Consider the following 20,417-nt stretch of genomic DNA (forward strand, 5'->3'; position numbering starts at 1 on the left):
GCGACAGAGCCTGGGCGCGAACCCAGCCCAGCCTGGGCGCGAACCCAGAGACTCTGGTGGCGCAGCTAGCACTGCGATGCAGTGCCCTAGACCACTGCGCCACCCGGGTGACGAAATGTCCAAAGGTTCCATAACAGTCAGTAGAAACATGTCAAACTATGTACTGAATCAATCTTTAGAATGTTGTTAACATACATCTTGAATAACGTTCCAACCGGAGAATTAGATTGACTTCAGATGAGCGGTGGAACGGAGGTCCTCCTCATGTGAATGCGCATGTGAAAGCATGGTCAGCTCGTGGCAGTGATTACGCATTCCTGTCTCCTTCGGCCCCCCTTCACATTAGTCATCAGACAAAGTTCTATTGACTGTTGACATCTAGTGGAAGCCGTAGGAAGTGAAAACTCATCAATATCTCGCTGTAATTTCAATGAGAGCTTGGTTGAAAATCTGCCACCTCAGAAAAAATTCAAACAGGAAGTGGAACTTCTCAGGTTTTTGCCTGCCATATGAGTTCTGTTATACTCACAGACATAATTCAAACAGTTTTAGAAAATTCAGAGTGTTTTCTATCCAATATGAATAATAATATGCATATACAGTGGGGCAAAAAAGTATTTAGTCAGCCACCAATTGTGCAAGTTCTCCCACTTAAAAAGATGAGAGAGGCCTGTAATTTTCATCATAGGTACACTTCAACTATGACAGACAAAATGAGGAAAAAAATCCAGAAAATCACATTGTAGGATTTTTTATGAATTTATTTGCAAATTATGGTGGAAAATAAGTATTTGGTCAATAACAAAAGTTTATCTCAATACTTTGTTATATACCCTTTGTTGGCAATGACAGAGGTCAAACGTTTTCTGTAAGTCTTCACAAGGTTTTCACACACTGTTGCTGGTATTTTGGCCCATTCCTCCATACAGATCTCCTCTAGAGCAGTGATGTTTTGGGGCTGTTGCTGGGCAACACGGACTTTCAATTCCCTCCAAAGATTTTCTATGGGGTTGAGATCTGGAGACTGGCTAGGCCACTCCAGGACCTTGAAATGCTTCTTACGAAGCCACTCCTTCGTTGCCCGGGCGGTGTGTTTGGGATCATTGTCATGCTGAAAGACCCAGCCACGTTTCATCTTCAATGCCCTTGCTGATGGTAGGCTTTGTTACTTTGGTCCCAGCTCTCTGCAGGTCATTCACTAGGTCACCCCGTGTGGTTCTGGGATTTTTGCTCACCGTTCTTGTGATCATTTTGACCCCACGGGGTGAGATCTTGCGTGGAGCCCCAGATCGAGGGAGATTCCATTTCCTAATAATTGCTCCCACAGTTGATTTCTTCAAACCAAGCTGCTTACCTATTGCAGATTCAGTCTTCCCAGCCTGGTGCAGGTCTACAATTTTGTTTCTGGTGTCCTTTGACAGCTCTTTGGTCTTGGCCATAGTGGAGTTTGGAGTGTGACTGTTTGAGGTTGTGGACAGGTGTCTTTTATACTGATAACAAGTTCAAACAGGTGCCATTAATACAGATAACAAGTGGAGGACAGAGGAGCCTCTTAAAGAAGAAGTTACAGGTCTGTGAGAGCGAGAAATCTTGCTTGTTTGTAGGTGACCAAATACTTATTTTCCACCATAATTTGCAAATAAAAAATTTAAATCCTACAATGTGATTTTCTGGATTTTCTTTTCTCATTTTGTCTGTCATAGTTGAAGTGTACCTATGATGAAAATTACAGGCCTCTCTTATCTTTTTAAGTGGGAGAACTTTCACAATTGGTGGCTGACTAAATACTTTTTTGCCCCACTGTATTAGCAACTGGGACTGAGGAGCAGGCAGTTTACTATGGGCACCTCTGTGCACCTTTCATCCAAGCTACTCAATACTGCCCCTGCAGCCATAAGAAGATAATAACGAATTCTGAAATGTTGATAACCAATGAAGTTTGTTTCTCTATAGATTCAAGCAACTCATCATTCTCATGTTTGGTGTTGTACCCATAGAAGTTTACAGTAATGAGCATAATGTCATTTTAACTGATCACAAGACAAATAAAGTGACCAAAGGGGTCACATTCCAAGTGTAGAATATTACCACCAAAGGTATTTTTCATTGTAGTGACACCAGCGGAGTGTTCAGATCCATGGGAAAGCCAAATTTAATAAATAATGTGGAACTCAACATCCGCTGCATCTTGGTCCGATATTTATTCCAGCGAACGTGACAGAATATCCCATCAAACCAGGACCAAGCAGCGTGTTCACCAGGTGAAGGATTTCTGGACATCGGAAGGAGATAATGGAGGACAGCGATGACGACAGGGTTCGCGGCTACAGAAAGCCCAAGGACAACCCCAAGATTTTTTTTGGGGGGGGGCACATGGAGCTGGCGACTGAGCAGAGGGAAGAGCCAGAGACTGTCAGGGAGGCAATGGTGAAGTTGGGAGAGAGTGAGATGAGAGAGATGTTGTGCAAGTGTGTTCTGCTCAACATCCGACCAGAGGATCCGGTTAGCAGTGTGGTGCAACCTGTGCCGGTTCCACGCTTCTGGCCTCAAGTGCGCCTCTCCAGTCTGGTACGTCATGTGTCTCCTCCTCGCACTCTCCCTGAAGTGCGTGTCCCCAGTCCAGTACGTCCTGTGCCTGCTCCTCGCACTCTCCCTGAAGTGCGTGTCCCCAGTCCGGTACGTCCTGTGCCTGCTCCTCGTACTCTGCCTGAAGTGCGTGTCCCCAGTCCGCTACGTCCTGTGCCTGCTCCTCCCACTCTCCCTGAGGTGCGTGTCCCCAGTCCAGGCACAGTGTTCAGCCCGGGTCCATGGCTGGATCCACGAGATGAGCAGGTTCTTCGGCCCGCACCAGAGGGCCGAAGCTTTCACCAAAGCTGGCGGATCCCCGAGCTGAGCGGGTTTTTCGTCCCGCACCAGAGCTGCCACCGACACTAATCATCCCCCCACCCTCCCCATTTGGTTTCAGGTTTTGCGGCCGGAGTCCGCACCTTTGGGGGCGTACTGTCATGTCCTGACCATAGAGAACCATTGTTTCTCTATGATATAGTAGGTCAGGGCGTGACTAGGGGGTGATTTATATGTATGTCTATGTTGTATTCTAGTTTATTATTTCTATGTGGGTATTCTAGTTTTCATATTTCTAGGTTGGTGTGCTTGATATGGTTCCCAAATAGAGGCAGCTGGTTATCGTTGTCTCTAATTGGGGATCATATTTAAGTAGCATTTTTTCCACCTATGTTTTATGGGATATTGTTTTGAGTTAGTGTATGTAACACCTCTGTAGTCACGGTTCGTTGTTTGTTTCTTTATTTGTTTTGTTCTAAGTTTTCACTTTAATAAATAATGTGGAACTCAACATCCGCTGTGCCTTGGTCCGATATTTATTCCAGCGAACGTGACACCTCCATAAGTTGGCATCAGCCGAAATTGAGTGAGACTTGAAAAAAGCAAAAATCTGTTCGAAATTGTTTAGCAAATAAAAATAAGGCCTTGCACTTCACATTATTTCGTAACCTTCCCTATTTGCTTCACTCCGAGAGCTTTCTCCCTCTGCGTCATGTCCTTACTGAACACCAACATACTCCCATCTCTTAACACTTTAGCATTGACAACTTCCTCAATCAACTCTTATCACAGCCATCAACCTTATCGGACTCATCGCCCCTACTCCCCCTTCCTCCCTAAACTTCTGAATCACTTTATGCTCCTCCTCACCTCCATGCTCCCCTCGCGTCTTATTTTGCCCTTCCTCGGCACGTTCTACCTCTAAACTGCCGCTAGCGTTAGAAATTATGTTTCTCTCCTCAAACTTCCTTTTCTGCCTCTCTACCACCATAGACCTCTCGATCCCCTTCAAACCCCCACTCCCTTTCGCTCCCGCTTTCTTTCTGAAGGCACACCAATTTCCTGAAGAATTGCATTATGGGCCCCAGAGTACAGAAATAGTGTCCTCTGCGTGTATACTTCATATTTTGGCGAATTTAGTATGACATCCGGGAACTTTTGGCATACTAACTATATCATACTATGACCAATAAGCATACTATATACTCAATTCACGTTACAAATAGTGCGGTTAGTATGAGTATTCGAACACAGCTTTGCTATACAGTCGTGTCCAAAAGTTGAGAATGACACAAATATTAATTTTCACAAAGTTTGCTGCTTCTGTGTCTAGATATGTCAGATGTTACTATGGAATACTGAAGTATAATTACAAGGATTTCATAAGTGTCAAAGGCTTTTATTCTGCCATCCTGACTGATGGCAGCCCATTCTTGCATAATCAATGCTTGGAGTTTGTCAGAATTTGTGGGTTTTTGTTTGTCCACCCGCCTCTTGAGGATTGACCACAAGTTCTCAATGGGATTAAGGTCTGGGGAGTTTCCTGGCCATGGACCCAAAATATCGATGTTTTGTTCCCCGAGCCACTTAGTTATCACTTCTACCTTATGGCAAGGTGCTCCATCATGCTGGAAAAGGAATTGTTCGTCACCAAACTGTTCCTGGATGGTGGGGAGAAGTTGCTCTCAGAGGATGTGTTGGTACCATTCTTTATTCATGGCTGTGTTCTTGGGCAAAATTGTGAGTGATCCCACTCCCTTGGCTGAGAAGCAACCCCACACATGAATGGTCTCAGGATGCTTTACTGTTGGCATGACACAGGACTGATGGTAGCGCTCACCTTGTCTTCTCCGGACAAGCTTTTTTTCAGAGAAAATGACTTTACCCCAGTCCTCAGCAGTCCAATCCCTGTACCTTTTGCAGAATATCAGTCTGTCCCTGATGTTTTTCCTGGAGAGAAGTGGCTTCTTTGCTGCCCTTCTTGACACCAGGCCATCCTCCAAAAGTCTTCGACTCATTGTGCGTGCAGATGCACTCACACCTGCCTGCTGCAATTCCTGAGCAAGCTCTGTGCTGGTGGTGCCCCGATCCCGCAGCTGAATCAACGTTAGGAGACGTCCTGGCTCTTGCTGGACTTTCTTGAACGCCCTGAAGCCTTCTTTACAACAATTGAACTGCTCTCCTTGAAGTTCTTGATGATCCGATAAATGGTTGATTTAGGTGCAATCTTACTGGCAGCAATATCCTTGCCTGTGAAGCCCTTTTTGTGCAAAGCAATGATGACGGCACGTGTTTCCTTGCAGGTAACCATGATTGACAGAGGAAGAACAATGATTCCAAGCACCACCCTCCTTTTGAAGCTTCCAGTCTGTTATTCGAACTCCATCAGCATGACAGAGTGATCTCCAGCCTTGTCCTCGTCAACACTCACACCTGTGTTAACGAGAGAATCACTGACATGATGTCAGCAGGTCCTTTTGTGGCAGGGCTGAAATGCAGTGGAAATGTTTTTTGGGGATTCAGTTCATTTGCATGGCGAAGAGGGACTTTTAATTGCAATTCATCTGATCACTCTTCATAACATTCTGGAGTATATGCAAATTGCCATCATACAAACTGAGGCAGCAGACTTTGTGAAAATTAACATTTGTGTCATTCTCAAAACTTTTGTCCACGACTGTAGTATTTCCCACCTCAGCCTCGTTTTCGTTTCAAACTGGCGCCTGTGTGACTAAAGCGTAAAAAAAGAAGAAATTGCCTTGCCAGCGCTAAACTCTACCAATTTCGAAGGGTTGTTGCAGTCTCATATTTACGGTAATACATATTTACGTCACGAGTTGAACGGAAGTGTGATTACGCACGCATCTCTTACTTGAAACATTGTTGGCCTTAATCGATCTCTTACACATGCAAAATTGGGCCAATATCAACATTTGCCATAGTGTAAGAATTTTGTATTAATTATTTATTTATTGCATATTGGCTAGCTACAAAATTGTAACATATTTACTTAACGGAGAATACTGGGCTGGACAAGATGGCCAGCTGCAATTTTCAGGCGCAGTTGGTATCTGTTATGGAGGTATTAGCTAAAGCAGCTATAGCAGAAATAAACAAACGTGTAGATGATAGCTGTGCTGTTATACGTTTGGAAATGACCCAAAGCCAGCGAGATATTGATGTACTGAAAAGGAAGTGGCAAATGATGGAGAGCGAGTTGAAGAAGACGCGAGGACGAGTCAGAAGAAAAGGTATATCGATGTGTTGTTATTCATGGTCATTTGATTGCATCATGGAGCAACTGAAGAAAAACACGAGTGAATATTTGACTGAATACAATTGTTTTCCAGTTTTTTACCCCATGGCATCAGAGAGATCTTCATATCCAGTCAAGATTGTTTTGAACAAGCAGAGTAGCTCACAGTGGAGAGACGAAGAGCTGGCTGTTGAAGAAGACTCTCAACCACAGGTGTGATACATCACCTTTTACAATTACAGAAATCCAGGGGCCTCGTAACTGTTGCATTCATTTCACACTATCTGCGTGTGCCATTACTGACAAGACTGCGCATATACAAACATATATAAATTCATAAACTTGGCGCACGCCATATTTCTAGGTATAAATCAGACCCGTCGTGAAACAGTACGTGCGTGATCGAACATTATAAACTGGGTGGTTTGAGCTTGAATGCTGATTGTTTGTAAGCCGTGGTATATTCAATAGGCCCAATTAAATGAGAGATACCATGGTCATTTGTTTTAGGATACTTCATGAATATGAACCCATCATGGGCAGAAAAGGTGAGGGATTTATTCTGGTAAGGTTATGAAAATATCTATTATGTTTACAAATTAAATATTGTCTACTGGAGAAATGTTGACAGTACAGAAGTAGCCCACAATCGTTTGTTCTATTGTTAAACTGTGCTCTGGATCAGATGGCATAGAGCAAAATACTTGAAATAGCTTATCTATTTACTACTGTGAAGTGGGCCAATTAAATGAGAGACAGGGAGAATGGTATCTAACTTGTTGTAGGCCTGTAGGCTACCTGATGAGTATGAAACCATCACAGAAGAGGTGATGCATTTAATCTGCAATTATCATGGAAATTAAGTATATAATAGCCTAGGCAATTGCCTATTTCTAATTATTTTATAATACAAAGATTAACTAAATTGATGTTCTCTTCTCACTAACGGCAAACGATTGTATCTTGTTATTGACCTGTTATTTGTTATGAACAAACATGGCCATCTTAACTCCCATTTGCAAGAAATACTAGGCTACTTGCCTGCTTGCAATGCAATGCTTCAAAGACATAGACACTGCATTGGCATGGTCTAAATTTTGCGGGAAGGTGAGCACATTCTCTGGCCAAGTTAGTTTTTTTTAAATGGCCACGCATGTTTTGGGGTATATTTTGTACGTACGCATGGTTTTAAATGAGGCCCCTGACCTCTAGGATAAATTCTGTTATTGGAATATCAGGAGAATTTACTGCTTTTGTGTGAATTATGAGTATGAAAAGCGTTCGAAATGGTGTGTCCAGAGTAATAACCTCAGTCCCTGTTACAGCCTTCAGATGTGGAGCAGAGAGTGGAGACTGAACCCATACTGATCAAAGATGAGGAGACAGCAGAGGACGTGTGGAAGACTGACCCTCAGGAAGAGCTCAGGATCACTGGAGAGGGTGGGTGTGACCATAAGGGGCACTGCTCTGTCTATGGAAGACTGTGTTGGTGTGGTGGTATGCACGTTTCAAATTGCTACATTGGTGTTGGGTGTTTTATGTTCTGGTATACGTAGAGCACGGACACACAGTCAGTTCTAAAGCAGCTATGTTTTGCAACTGTTAAGGGTCTTTTGTAATGTTTATTTTATCTTTATCCCTAAATCTTTAGAGTCTGGTTCCAAGCCTGGGAAACCACCATCCTTTGAGCAACGGCACTCTGATGTGGACTTCATCACACAACCCAGCATGTCTCCCGAAGACTCAGTGGAACATTACCCCAATTCTGATCGTCCAGAGGAACCAGGAACACCCCGGCTCGCATCTACAGAGGTGTTCAGCGCAGAGCAGCACCGGCCGGACGAGGACTCACTAGAGCTAGTGATGGTGAAGAATGAGAAAGAGGAGGAGCTGGGTCAGACCACGGCCCTGGCAGGACCTGACCAGTTTGTCATGGATGAGACTGATGGGCAGCTGTGGACCTCTGTGGATCCAGGCGGAGACACTGACCCTGTCTGCCACCCAGATTTCTCCTTTCATTCCACAGAAGAGTACTCTCAGAATATCTCAATGGTCCCATCTCATAGTGGGCTGTCATCTGTTCCTACTATGACAGATGATGTAGGGCCATCGCTTCACTCTTCTATAGGAAAATCACATGCTAACATGTTCAGTGCAGCAGCACACAGGAAAAGACATGTCAGGACATTGGCTGATGAGACTAGACAACAGATGCCAGAGGGACAGAGTAGCGAGACGCTGAACTCAAATAATGATGGAAAAAGTTTAGCTCTACAGTCAAGACAGCATCAATACAGGGCTTCAGAAGCAACAGTGAGATTGAGTGAGTGCATGACAGGGTCAAACATGGCCACCACCTCCACCTTCTCTGGATACAGCCTGAGTCACAGTAGTTTTAACATGGTGAAGAGAATGAGGACTCAGTGGAGATCAGGCGGAACCACCGAGAGGCGTTTCAGCTGCACCTTCTGTGGGAAGAGCTTCCAGCGTTTCTGCCAGCTCAAAGTCCACCTCCGGAGTCACACCGGAGAGAAACCGTACACCTGCGAACAGTGTGGCAGGAGTTTCACCCAGCAGTGCAACTTGATCAGACATGCTGTAGTCCACAGCGGGGAGAAGCCCTTCGAGTGCAAACAGTGTGGGAAATGCTTCACCCAGCGCTCTAGCATGAAGTCACATCAGAAAACTCACATAGGAGAGAGTCCAGTGTCTCAATACGTGGTACCCGCATACCCTCGGGATCCACACACAAGTTTAAAGCGCAACTGAAGGCAATAAACATCTTCTGATATAAAAAGGCCTATGTAGCACCGATGAGTCAGAAACATTTATTCTATTGTCAAATTGTAAATAGGATAATTGTGTTCATAAATTCAGTCTCATCCAAAACTGAGTTTTGTAAGTAAGTTCAACAGAACTTACTTTAGGGTTGGGTTTTGTTTTGAACAATGCTCACTTGCCCACTAACACCGGATACACAGCTGTGGTGATTGCGCTCTATCCAATCCACCGTAGAACACAGCTGTTGAGACACACCTGCCCATCTCACTTTTTGCACTTTGTTTAACTTGAGAAATACAGCGCCAAACATCTTAACTATATGTAATATTACGCAACTAAAACCTCCTCGGCAAAACCGTCCAAGTTAACTCAAGAAGTCTATCTTAGATTCATAATACTGGCATCGTTCCTATGGTGTCTCATGGGGGACAAACATTATTAACTGCCACATCGAACCACACCCCCAGTCTGAAATCAGTTTTTTCTTAAAGAGCAACAGAGAAATGTGGAATTAGTGTGTTCAGTCGCTCTTTAATGTTGTCTCAAACCAGATGAAGCAAATAGATAATAATTGCATAGTTTTCCTGTAACACTTTCTATGTAAAAATGTGTTACAGATGGTATTTTGAGACATTTTGACAAGCTTTTCCTCCAAAAGGATTTGTAAAATGGTTTTCATGTTTGACTGTTGACGGCTCCTCACTTTAATTTCAACAACCTATTTTCAACTGGTAATGTGTAGTTGTACCATAAAATCATAAAAACCATGCTATATTCAATAACATATATTTAATGAAAGAGTCAATTTGCCAAAATAAAAAGTTTTAGCTTCACTGTCTAAATAAATAGTAGGGGAGTGTTTATGTATGTGCCTTAACCCTAAGTAAAGAACCTCAATGTAAATCAGCTATAATGCATCAATAGTTACTTGAAATATATCACGAAATTAAGTTTACATTAAACTAGTTTATGGTCTTTGTTTGCCAGCTGTGTTTCAAACAAGTTATATACTTTTTTCTATCCTTTAATAAATACCATACCACATTTTCAGAATGGTTTCATTAGGTTGTGTCGATGAGAATGGAGATTACAATATCAAAGCTGCACACACATACAGTTTTATCAATTGTGGCCACCTCCCTGTTTTCCATTTTGTCCCGCGGAGTCTTCACAAACTGAAGAGGAAGTGGCCCATTAAGAATATGGAACCTCCCCTTCAAGACGCCGATCGCCCGCTTTATAACAAAATGCACATTCATATTTTCATAAAATTATTTTGGTTCATGAAATATGTCATAGCCTTTCAACATAGTTTTGTCTTTCGGAACCACGACAGCCAACGCTCCGTCCCTGTTCATCCTATAACATCCTGACTCTTCTCCACTCTGCTGTTCTCGGGTGCGTTCAGCAGGATGCAACGTTTTAAAATATTTGTTTTTAAACATTTGGTGTGGCTGCGTCCAGTCATTATGGTCCGGACCTTTGGAACCAACATAGTCTAAGAGCATTTCATATTATTCTGCAGGTAAATCTGAGACACTCCATTTGGTATGATATGTTACATGTTGTATGGTATGTATACTTTTGTGGATGTCCATCACCCATTTCATATGATATGTTTCGAATTACAATTCAAATAATATCTTACGAACTTGCAAAATGTACAATATGTTATGAATTTTCAAAACGTATGACATGTTACGAATTCTAGCTAGATGGCTAACGTTAGCTAGCTGGCCAACATTAGGCTACTAGGCTAGGGGTTAGGCTTAAGTTAAAGGGTTAGGGGAAGGGTTAGCTAAAAGGGTTAGGGGAAGGGTTAACTAACATGCAAAGTAGCTAAAAAGTAGTATTTCGTTAAAACGTTACTAAAATTCTAAACTTGTCCTTGATGAGATTCAAACTCGCAACCTTAAACGTTATGCATCCACCCCGACAAACCACCCTATTTTCATTTTTGCCTGAAGTAACCATCTGTCTTGTGTAACCAAACGTAACATATCCTACTAATTTGAGAGTCCCGGAGTTATATTTACTATGTTATGTCTAGTCTATGAGACCAGGCTGTTGGAACAGCCTGCTGGAGGATCTGATGGCCTCAGAGACAGACATTTTTAAGAGAGAGCTCAAGACATACCTTTCTATCCGTGCTTTTATTTAGGGTCATTTTATTGTGCTATTTTATCTACCTGATATAATTTTATTTGCTTTATTCATTTTTTTCTCTCTGGTTTCACTGTTTTATTTTCCTGTTATTATTTTAATATGATCCGTTTAATTTTAACATTTTCATTTGTCTAGATCATCTATTTTATCTTTGTCATTTTTATTGATTATTTTACTTTTTGTTTTAAAATTTTTGAAATGCATTCACTTGTAGAAATGTGCTCTATAAATAAAGTTTGATTTGACATAGAATTACGCCGTACCGTAGAACAAACATGTCTTTCTAACATGGAAATAAGGAATCCTTAGGAGTCGGAAACTGTTTCAGAAAAGGGTGTCAATACATTTGTCTGGCACTGTAAGTTCAGGATATCAGGATGGTCAGACTTGGCTAGTTTGTTGCAACATCAGGCAGACTCTAATCGTCATTTGGGCATGCGAGTCTGCATCAACTCCTTCCTTGTATTAATTGTTATCACTTCTTTTCACTTTTAATTGGAAAATAGATTAACCTATGTAAATATACACTTTGTTTTATTTTCTCCACAGAGAAGAAATCTTTCCATAATCCCTAATAAGGATATCAGAAGCATCAGAAATATATTTAAGCAAGGTAAATGATGACATATTGACTTTATTTTATGAAAGATCAAGAGTTGCTGTTTTGAATGACTGATATGAATTACAATTATGTCAGAGTGCATCCTATGTATCCAAATGATAAAATCATGTTCTCAACATCCTGTCATTTTTCAGTTCTAGAGTCAGTGATGCTTTTTCAGAGCAAATTGCTTAGAAGAAAAAGGCTGTCTTGTGATACCATGGTCAGCATAATGTTTATAACATATTTCTAATGTACACTATTTAGCCAAAAACCTGGTTAACTCTGCCAGTGTAGCGGATATTAGCCGAAGAATGGTTGCTCATGGTCAGGTGAAGGTGAAGCCCCACCTGCGTCTTCAAAATCAATGTCTGTCCTCAGCCCAAGAGGGAATTTCCTCTTGGTTTAATGGTAAAAATGCGGTTTCTCCTGCAGTAGACTCAGGGTTTGTATCCACTCTGTCACACCAGGAAGCTGAATTTCCAGCAAGGCAATAACCCCAAGCACACATCAAAATCACAATTTGCAATTGCTGGTCAAAAGTAATGCACTATATGGGCTCCCGAGTGGCGGTCTAAGGCACTGCATCTCAGTGCTAGAGGCGTCACTACAAAGACACCCTGGTTTTAATGGGGCTCCGGAGTGCCGCAGCGGTCTAAGGGACTGCATCTCAGTGCTAGTGGCGTCACTACAGACATCCTGATTTTAATGGGGCTCCCGAGTGGTGCAGCGGTCTAAGGTACTGCATCTCAGTGCTAGAGGCGTCACCACCCTGGTTCGATTCCAGGCTGTATCACAACCGGCCGTGATTGGGAGTCCCATAGGATGATGCAGTTTGGCCGGTGTAGGCTGTCATTGTAAATAAGAATTTGTTCTTAACTGACTTGCCTAGTTAAAAAAATAAGGAATAGGATGCCATCTGTAACGCACAACTAGCCTGTCATTTTTATTGAGAAATGTGATTAAAATTCAACCACTAAACTCACGCAGGCTGTCAGAAAGAAATGTACTATTGCCATAGTCAAAGCAGGGGAAAATTAAACATAGCTGCAGAACGGATGTGTGGAATATCACTGGGTGTGGAATAGATGAAAATGTACACTGAACAAAAATATAAATGCAACATGTAAAGTGTTGGTCCCATGTTTCATGAGCTGAAATAAAATATCATAAAAATGTTCCCTATGCACAGAAAGTTTATTTCTCTCAAATTCTGAGCACAAATGTGTTTACATCCCTGTTAGTGACAATTTCTCCTTTGTCAAGATAATCCATCAACCTGACAGGTGTGGCATATCAAGAAGCTGATTAAACAGCATGATGATTACACAGGTGCATCTTGTGCAGTTTTGTCACACAACACAATGCCACAGATGTCTCAAGTTTGGAGGGAGCGTGCAATTGGCAGGAATGTCCACCAGAGCTGTTGCCAGATAATGTAATGTTAATTTCTCTACCATAAACCGCCTTCAACGTTGTTTTAGAGAATTTGTCAGTACGTCCAACTGGCGTCACAATCGCAGACCACATGTATGGCGTGTGGCCGAGCGGTTTGCTAATGTCAACGTTGTGAACAGAGTGCCCCATGGTGGCGGTGGGTTTATGCTATGGGCAGGCATAAACTACGGACAACGAACACAACTGAATTTTATTGATGTCAATTTGAATGGACAGAGATACTGTGACGAGATCCTGAGGCCCATTGTCGTGCCATCAACTCATGTTTCAGCATGATATTGCAAAGTCACATGTCGCAAGGATCTCCAACCATCCAAGCCATAGACTATTCTCTCTACTTCCGCACGGCAAGTGGTACCGGTGCATCAAGTCTGGCACCAACAGGCTCTTGAACAGCTTCCATCCAGCCTAGTCACCTTACCCCTATACATATCTACCTCCATCACTCCAGTATCCCTGCACATTGTAAATATGGTATTGGAACTGACCCTGTATATAGTATGCTTACTTACTTATTGTGTTCTTCATATTTTTTCTTATTTATCGTGTTTTTTTCTTCTAGCGTTACACTGTTATTGACTATTGCATTGTTGGGTTTTGAGTTTGTAAGGAAGGCATTTCACTGTACTTGTGCATGTGACATTAACATTTGAAACTTGATCTGCACACAATTCCTGAAAGCTGAAAATGTCCTAGTTCTTCCATGGCCTGCATACTCACCAGACATGTCACCCATTGAGCAAGTTTGGGATGCTCTGGATCAGGGGTGTCAAACTCATTTCGCATCGTGGGCCACATACAGCCTAGGGAGATGTCAAGTGGGCCGGACCATTAAAATTATACCATACTCTGCTATAAATAACCAAAATATCATGTCTTTCCTTTGTTTTGGTGTAAAGAAGCACAAGAACATTAGGAAAATATTGAAATTTAATGAACTATCCTTTTACAAAACATTTCATGAAACACCTCATATTTCCTTAGACAAATGTGCAATTTACTTTTATAATTCACAAATATGCATTGCAACTGATCCCACTGATTGTACAAAGGCACAAAACTTTAATTGGTACTGAAAAATATAGTAATGCACTTTAAGATTAAATGAGACTTTTAAAGAAAGGAATTTTTAAACCACTTACACATATGCATATAAAATCTAAATGTAATCCCTGCGTACACCTTACAAACTAAGGAGAGTGATTTTAAATGTGTAATGAAGAAAGTGTTCGCCTGTCCTGTAAATCTGTAAACTTCATACATGAAACATACATACACATACAATACATACTGAAAATTTATGGAGTTGTATGAACAGTAGAATTCCATCACACAACTTTTGTTTTGAAGCTGCTGACTAACATTAAAGTGCACATTTTTTAAATCACCACAGTAAGGATTCATCTTCACAGAGCTGTATTCTTTCAATGCAAACAGTATCTAAGGCAGCATTTTAAAGGTGTTAGTCTAGTCTGGACTTGTATTTGTTCCTGAAACTTGGCATCTTTTGGCCTGTACAAGTGCATCAACACCAGGTGTCATGTCCTGACTAGCTGTCACTTTCAGAATGTCATTTAAGTGCTTGTTTGTGAGCCTTGAACGCATTTTTGTTTTATTGATATTCATCACTGAGAAAATTTGTTCACAAAGGTAGGTTGTCCCAAACATGCACAAAATTTTAGCAGCCAGGGCTGTTAATTTGGGGTACCCTGGTAGTAGATACTGATAAAATCTGTCCAGACCTACAGAGGCAAATTTGCCCTTCAAATCTGCATCACACTGCAAATCAATTATCTCTAGCTGAATTTCGACCGGCAGATCAGAAGCTTTAACTGTGAAAGGTGAGCGAAAAACTGAAAATTCTGTCTCAAGTTCACCAAATACCTGAAAACGTTTCTCAAACTCCCGCAGTAGTCCTGCAATTTTGTCTTTGTACCGTTTCATGTCCGCATCAGGTCTGGTCACACACACATCTCTCAGACAGGGGAAATGAGCAGGGTTGCCATACGGCTTCGATGCTAATGCTATTTCGCTAGCAATTAGGTAGCTGGCTTTTACCGCTGCTTCACTGACTTCTCGGCTCTGGATGAAAGTTGACTGCTGTTTCCTCAGACCCGCCAGCAATTCGTTAATCTTATCTCTTCTCAGTTGTCCTTGCAAGCCGTCATATTTTTCGCTGTGATGAGTCTCGTAGTGGCGTCGAATATTATATTCCTTCAATACCGAAACTTGTTGCAAACACACCAAGCACGAAGGTTTTCCGTGCATCTCTGTAAATAAATAGGACGTGGTCCATTTTTCTTTGAAAATTCTACACTCCTTATCTACTTTTCTCCGTTTGGATAACGACATTTTGGCTAATGAGGGTGTAGCGGAGAGGTAGAGACCAAGGTATTAACAACGTCGTAACAAGCAGCAGATGGCGCATTGATACCGTCTGCTGTTTTCAGTCTGTCTCAGTGATGCGGCTTGTCTTCTACTCTGATGGAAAGAGTGCGCCCCTTAGCGGATAATCCATGAATTGCAGCGAATTAAAAATATTAATTCCATGTCTTTTATGCATTTTTTCCACTTTCAAATTATCCTGCGGGCCTGATCGAACCTCCTTGGGGGCCGGTTCCGGCCCGCGGGCCGTATGTTTGACACCCCTGCTCTGGATGGACGTGTACGACAGCTTGTTCCAGTTCCCGGCAATATCCACAGCTTTGAACAGCCATTGAAGAGGAGTGAAACGTTCCACAGGCCACAATCAAAAGCCTGATCAATTCAATGTGAAGGAGATGTGTCCCGCTGCATAAGGCAAATGATGGTCACATCAGATACTGACAGTTTTTGTCATCCACGCCCCATCTTTTTTTTAAAGGTATCTGTGACCAACAGATTCATATCTGTATTCCCAGTCATGTGAAATCCATAGATTAGGACCTAATTAATTTATTTCAATTGACTGATTTCCTTATATGAACTGTAACTCAGTAAAGTCTTTAAAATTATTGCATGTTGCGTTTATATATTTTTTTAATGTTGCGTTTATATAATTTTTCATATTTCTGCATAATGATAACAAAGCCTTTTCCCTGTAATTTTAATTTGATAGTATAGCGTATACTGTAGGCCTATCCTTCTCGTTCAGTCAATCAACCATTCACTGCTCCACCAGGTGTGTGGGAAACTTTGATCTTGTCCCTCCCTCCTCCACTGATAAATAAGGGCTGATGCTGAGAGTGGTGGTGGGGGTACCCATGATGTATTGAGCATTTGGTTAAGAAAAAGTGAAGAAAAAGAGCAGAGAGTATTGATTGATTTTATTTTAGGTAAAACACATTGTACAGTATAAAAAACATATTTTAAGAACAAGAAAATCCAGAGGATGACACGTGAAAGTGTAAAAACACTTATTTCCGGTGTGGTCCTCGGTTAATGATATACTACTTTTCATTGAGCTATAAAACATTTACTACTGCATCAGTGCAGCTTGTTATTATAGGTAGAGTGTCAGTGATAATATTAGCATGTACAGTTGAAGTCGGAAGTTTACATACACTTATGTTGGAGTCATTGAAACTTGTTTTTCAATCACTCCACAAACTATAGTTTTGGCAAGTCTACTTTGTGCATGATACAAGTACTTTTTCCAACAATTGTTTACAGACAGATTATTTCACTTATATTTAATTTATAATTCACTGTATCACAATTCCAGTGGTTCAGAAGTTTACATACACTAAGTTGACTGTGCCTTTAAACAGCTTGGAAAATTCCAGAAAATTATGTCATGGCTTTAGAAGCTTCTGTTAGGCTAATTCACATAATTTGAGTCAATTGGAGGTGTGCCTGTGGATGTATTTCAAGGCCTACCTTCAAACTCAGTGCCTCTTTGCTTGACATCATGGGAAAATCAAAAGAAATCAGCCAAGACCTCAGAAAAAAAATTGTAGACCTCCACAAGTCTGGTTCATCCTTGGGAGCAATTTCCAAACGCCTGAAGGTACCACGTTCATCTGTACAAACAATACTACGCAAGTATAAACACCATGTGACCACGCAGCCGTCATACCGCTCAGGAAGGAGACGCGTTCTGTCTCCTAGAGTTGAACGTACCTTTGTGCAAAAAGTGCAAATCAATCCCAGAACAACAGCCATGGACCTTGGCAAGATGTTGGAGGAAACAGGTACAAATGTATCTATGTCCACAGTAAAACGAGTCCTATATCGACATAAGCTGAAAGGCCACTCAGCAAGGAAGAAGCCACTGCTCCATAAAAAAGCCAGACTACGGTTTGCAACTGCCCATGGGGACAAAGATCTTTTTGGAGAAATGTCCTCTGGTCTGATGAAACAAAAATAGAACTGTTTGGCCATAATGACCATCGTTATGTTCTTGGGGGGGGGGTGGAAGAAGAGGAGGATGTCATCAATGAAGACAAACTAGTTCAACATGTCATGGAGAACATAATTTACCAGAGTCTGGAACACAGCAGGCGCGTTGGTAAGGCCAAATGACATGACCAAATACTCGTAGTGGCCGCTGGCCATGTGGAAAGCGGTCTTCCACTCATCCCCCTGCCGTGTCCGCACCAGGTGGTAGGCGTTCCATAGATCCAGCTTGGAAACCACGGTGGCCCCCTGGAGTGGCTCGAAGGCTGAGGAGATGAGTGGTAGCGGGTAGCGGTTCTTCCCCGTTATGTCATTGAGTCCCCGGTAGTTGATGCACGGGCTCAGGGTCTTGTCCTTCTTCTCCACAAAGAAGGGAACCTGCGCCAGCAGGAGAGGAAGAAGGACGGATAAATCCTGCAGCTAGGGAGTCCCCAATGTAGGTCTTCATAGCCTTGGTCTCCGGTCCCAACAGCGAGTACAGTCGTACCTGGAGTGGAGTGGTGCTAGGTAGAAGGTCAATCCCGCAGTCATATGGTTGGTGTAGCAGAAGCGAAGTGGCCCGGGCCTTGTTGAACACCTCCCAAAGATCCTGGTACTCAGCGGGAATGGCGGAGAGGTCCGGGGAACTTCCGAGCCGCCAGGAAGATGTTACATAGGCTCGGGAAATGGTGACTCGGCCGTCTTCGGCGACTCTCGGGGAATCTTGGGTAGCCTCGGCTTCTCTTGGCAACGGGGCCGTCGGGGACTTCCGGGATGCCTCGGAGGTGAGGTGGAATCCTTGGACGGGTGAGCAAAATTGAATCTCCTCTCCCTCTGTTGTTCCCGTAGTCGCCCAACGATCCTGATGGTCAAGGCGATGAGGGAATCGAGATCTATCTGTAATTCCTGGGCTGCAAGCTCGTCCTTGAACTCCTCCGAGACTCCGTGTAGGAACATGTCAAACAGCGCTTCCTGGTTCCTGGCACTCTCAGCTGCCAACGTGCGGAAATCCTACCGAAGCTGGAGTAGCTTCTGGGTAGCCTCTCTTCCGGAGAATGGGGCATCAAACACCTTCTTTACTTCTCCCATGAACTCCTCCAGACTGACGCATATGGACAGCTGTTGCTCCCATACAGCTGTAGCCCAGGCGAGCGCCCTCCCGGACATCAGCTTACTAAGGGGCTGTGAGGTTACCGTCATAGTAGACTGCCTCCCAACCAACCCACAGAATTTCTCCAGCAAGATGTCCAACGCCTGGGCATGGCATTCGGCCAAGGTGTGGACCCCCTCCATAAGGCCACGAAGCAATTCCTCGTGCCTACCAATGGTGGCTCCTTGGGAGGAGATGGAGTTGCGCAGCTCGTCCGAGTCTGCTGGGTCAGTCATGGTCAGTTCGTACTATCACATTTCAGGTAAGACCCAGATGCAGACAACGTCGAAGTAACAACAGTTTATTAATCGAACAGGTGCAGGCAAAAGAAGGGTCAAGTGCAGGCAGAGGTCAGTTATCCAGATAGGTGGGGCAAAGGTACAGGATGGCAAGCTCAGGGTCAGGGCAGGCAGAATGGTCAACTCCGGGGAAACTAGGAAACAGGAACAATCAAGGACAGGAGCAGAGGGGAAAACTCTGGTAGGCTTGACGAAAACAAAACGAACTGGCAACAGACAAACAGAGACCACAGGTATAAATATACAGGGGATAATGGGGAAGATGGGCGACACCTGGAGGGGGATGAAGGTGAAAAGACAGGTGAAACAGATCAGGGTGTGACAGTTAGGGTCCAGATGAAGCTGTCCCAACAGCAGAGCTTTCTTTTCAGCACCATGGAGTGAATCATTACCACTGCTACACCTGGCTATCAGCGGAACATTATCTGGCAGCGAAACAGTTCATTCAGCTTCATTTATTGCGTTTAAAAAAACCATGGCTGATATGGCAGACTTGCTTAAATAAATGTGGTTTCTACTGACAATTGAGATGTACAAACTATGGCATAACGGGAGGACAAGCAGATAAGAGGCAATCTGTAATTTTGATTAAGACATAAATGAGCGAGCTAAGACGGACATAGTCTATATAACTATTTGTTCAACACTTTTAAAATGTACAGCAACAGAATTGAGAACATGGGCCGTTCTTACAGTATTCTCCCTGTACACCAAGTCAGAACCGTAGAATAAATGAAGGGGGCATATAAGCAGACAATAAAAGCTCTTACAATAGTCGATGAATGCTATAGGCTACATGTGCACCACCAAGTCAGAACAGTAAGTTATGAGGGGGAAAGAGACCAAATTATTAGGGTGAGGCACATGGGCTACTAACAGCTTACTACACAACATACACTTAGTATTACTTTCTTAGCTACAGTATGCATATCTCCCTGGCACATTAAATAATTTATGGAGCAGCATATAATAAATTTTTGGACTCACTTGAACAGGAAGGTGGCACGGCGATCCTTCTTGTGGGCAAATTTTGTCATCCAACTTTGTCATCAAAGTCTGGCATTCTCTGGATTTATGATGCTTTCAAGACAACTGGGAACTCCGAAAAAAACAAGGTCGAACCATGACATCAGTGGTCTTAAGGTCGGAACTCTAGAAAGAGGCCCGTGCTCCCGACTTGGAATTCCGAGTTGGATGACCGTTCAAAACGTATTTTCCCAGTTGTCTTGAACTCACTGAAGTCTGAGATTTCCCAGTTCCAAGGTTCCAGTTGTTTTGAACGTGGCAGAAGTCATGCTGGTTTGACAGCATGGCCAATATATTTCACCTTTTTTGGCCCATGGTGTTGTCGTGTCTTTGGCTATACCGGATTAAGTGATATGACATGCTATTCTATAAAATCCTTTCTCCGTAATTAATATGACCTGATTGAGCTAATCATGTAAATTGAATTAACTAGAAAGTCGGGGCACCACGAAAGAGTGTTTTTATAGCTTTTATCTTCCA

The 20,417-nt window shown here is 42.7% G+C and overlaps 1 protein-coding gene across 1 annotated transcript; it reads left to right on the plus strand.

Moving 5' to 3' along the window:
* Positions 1-5,665: 5,665 nt before the first annotated feature.
* Positions 5,666-11,299, plus strand: LOC139550478 (zinc finger protein 286A-like). Its single transcript, XM_071361402.1, has 4 exons — positions 5,666-6,095; positions 6,195-6,313; positions 7,426-7,540; positions 7,752-11,299. Exons 1-4 carry the CDS (start codon positions 5,882-5,884, stop codon positions 8,867-8,869), a joined length of 1,566 nt encoding a protein of 521 aa, XP_071217503.1. The 5' UTR covers positions 5,666-5,881; the 3' UTR covers positions 8,870-11,299.
* The last annotated feature ends 9,118 nt before the right edge of the window (positions 11,300-20,417 follow it).

Source organism: Salvelinus alpinus, chromosome 23 (assembly GCF_045679555.1).
Source record: "Salvelinus alpinus chromosome 23, SLU_Salpinus.1, whole genome shotgun sequence".
NCBI classification, from domain to species: Eukaryota; Metazoa; Chordata; class Actinopteri; order Salmoniformes; family Salmonidae; genus Salvelinus; species Salvelinus alpinus.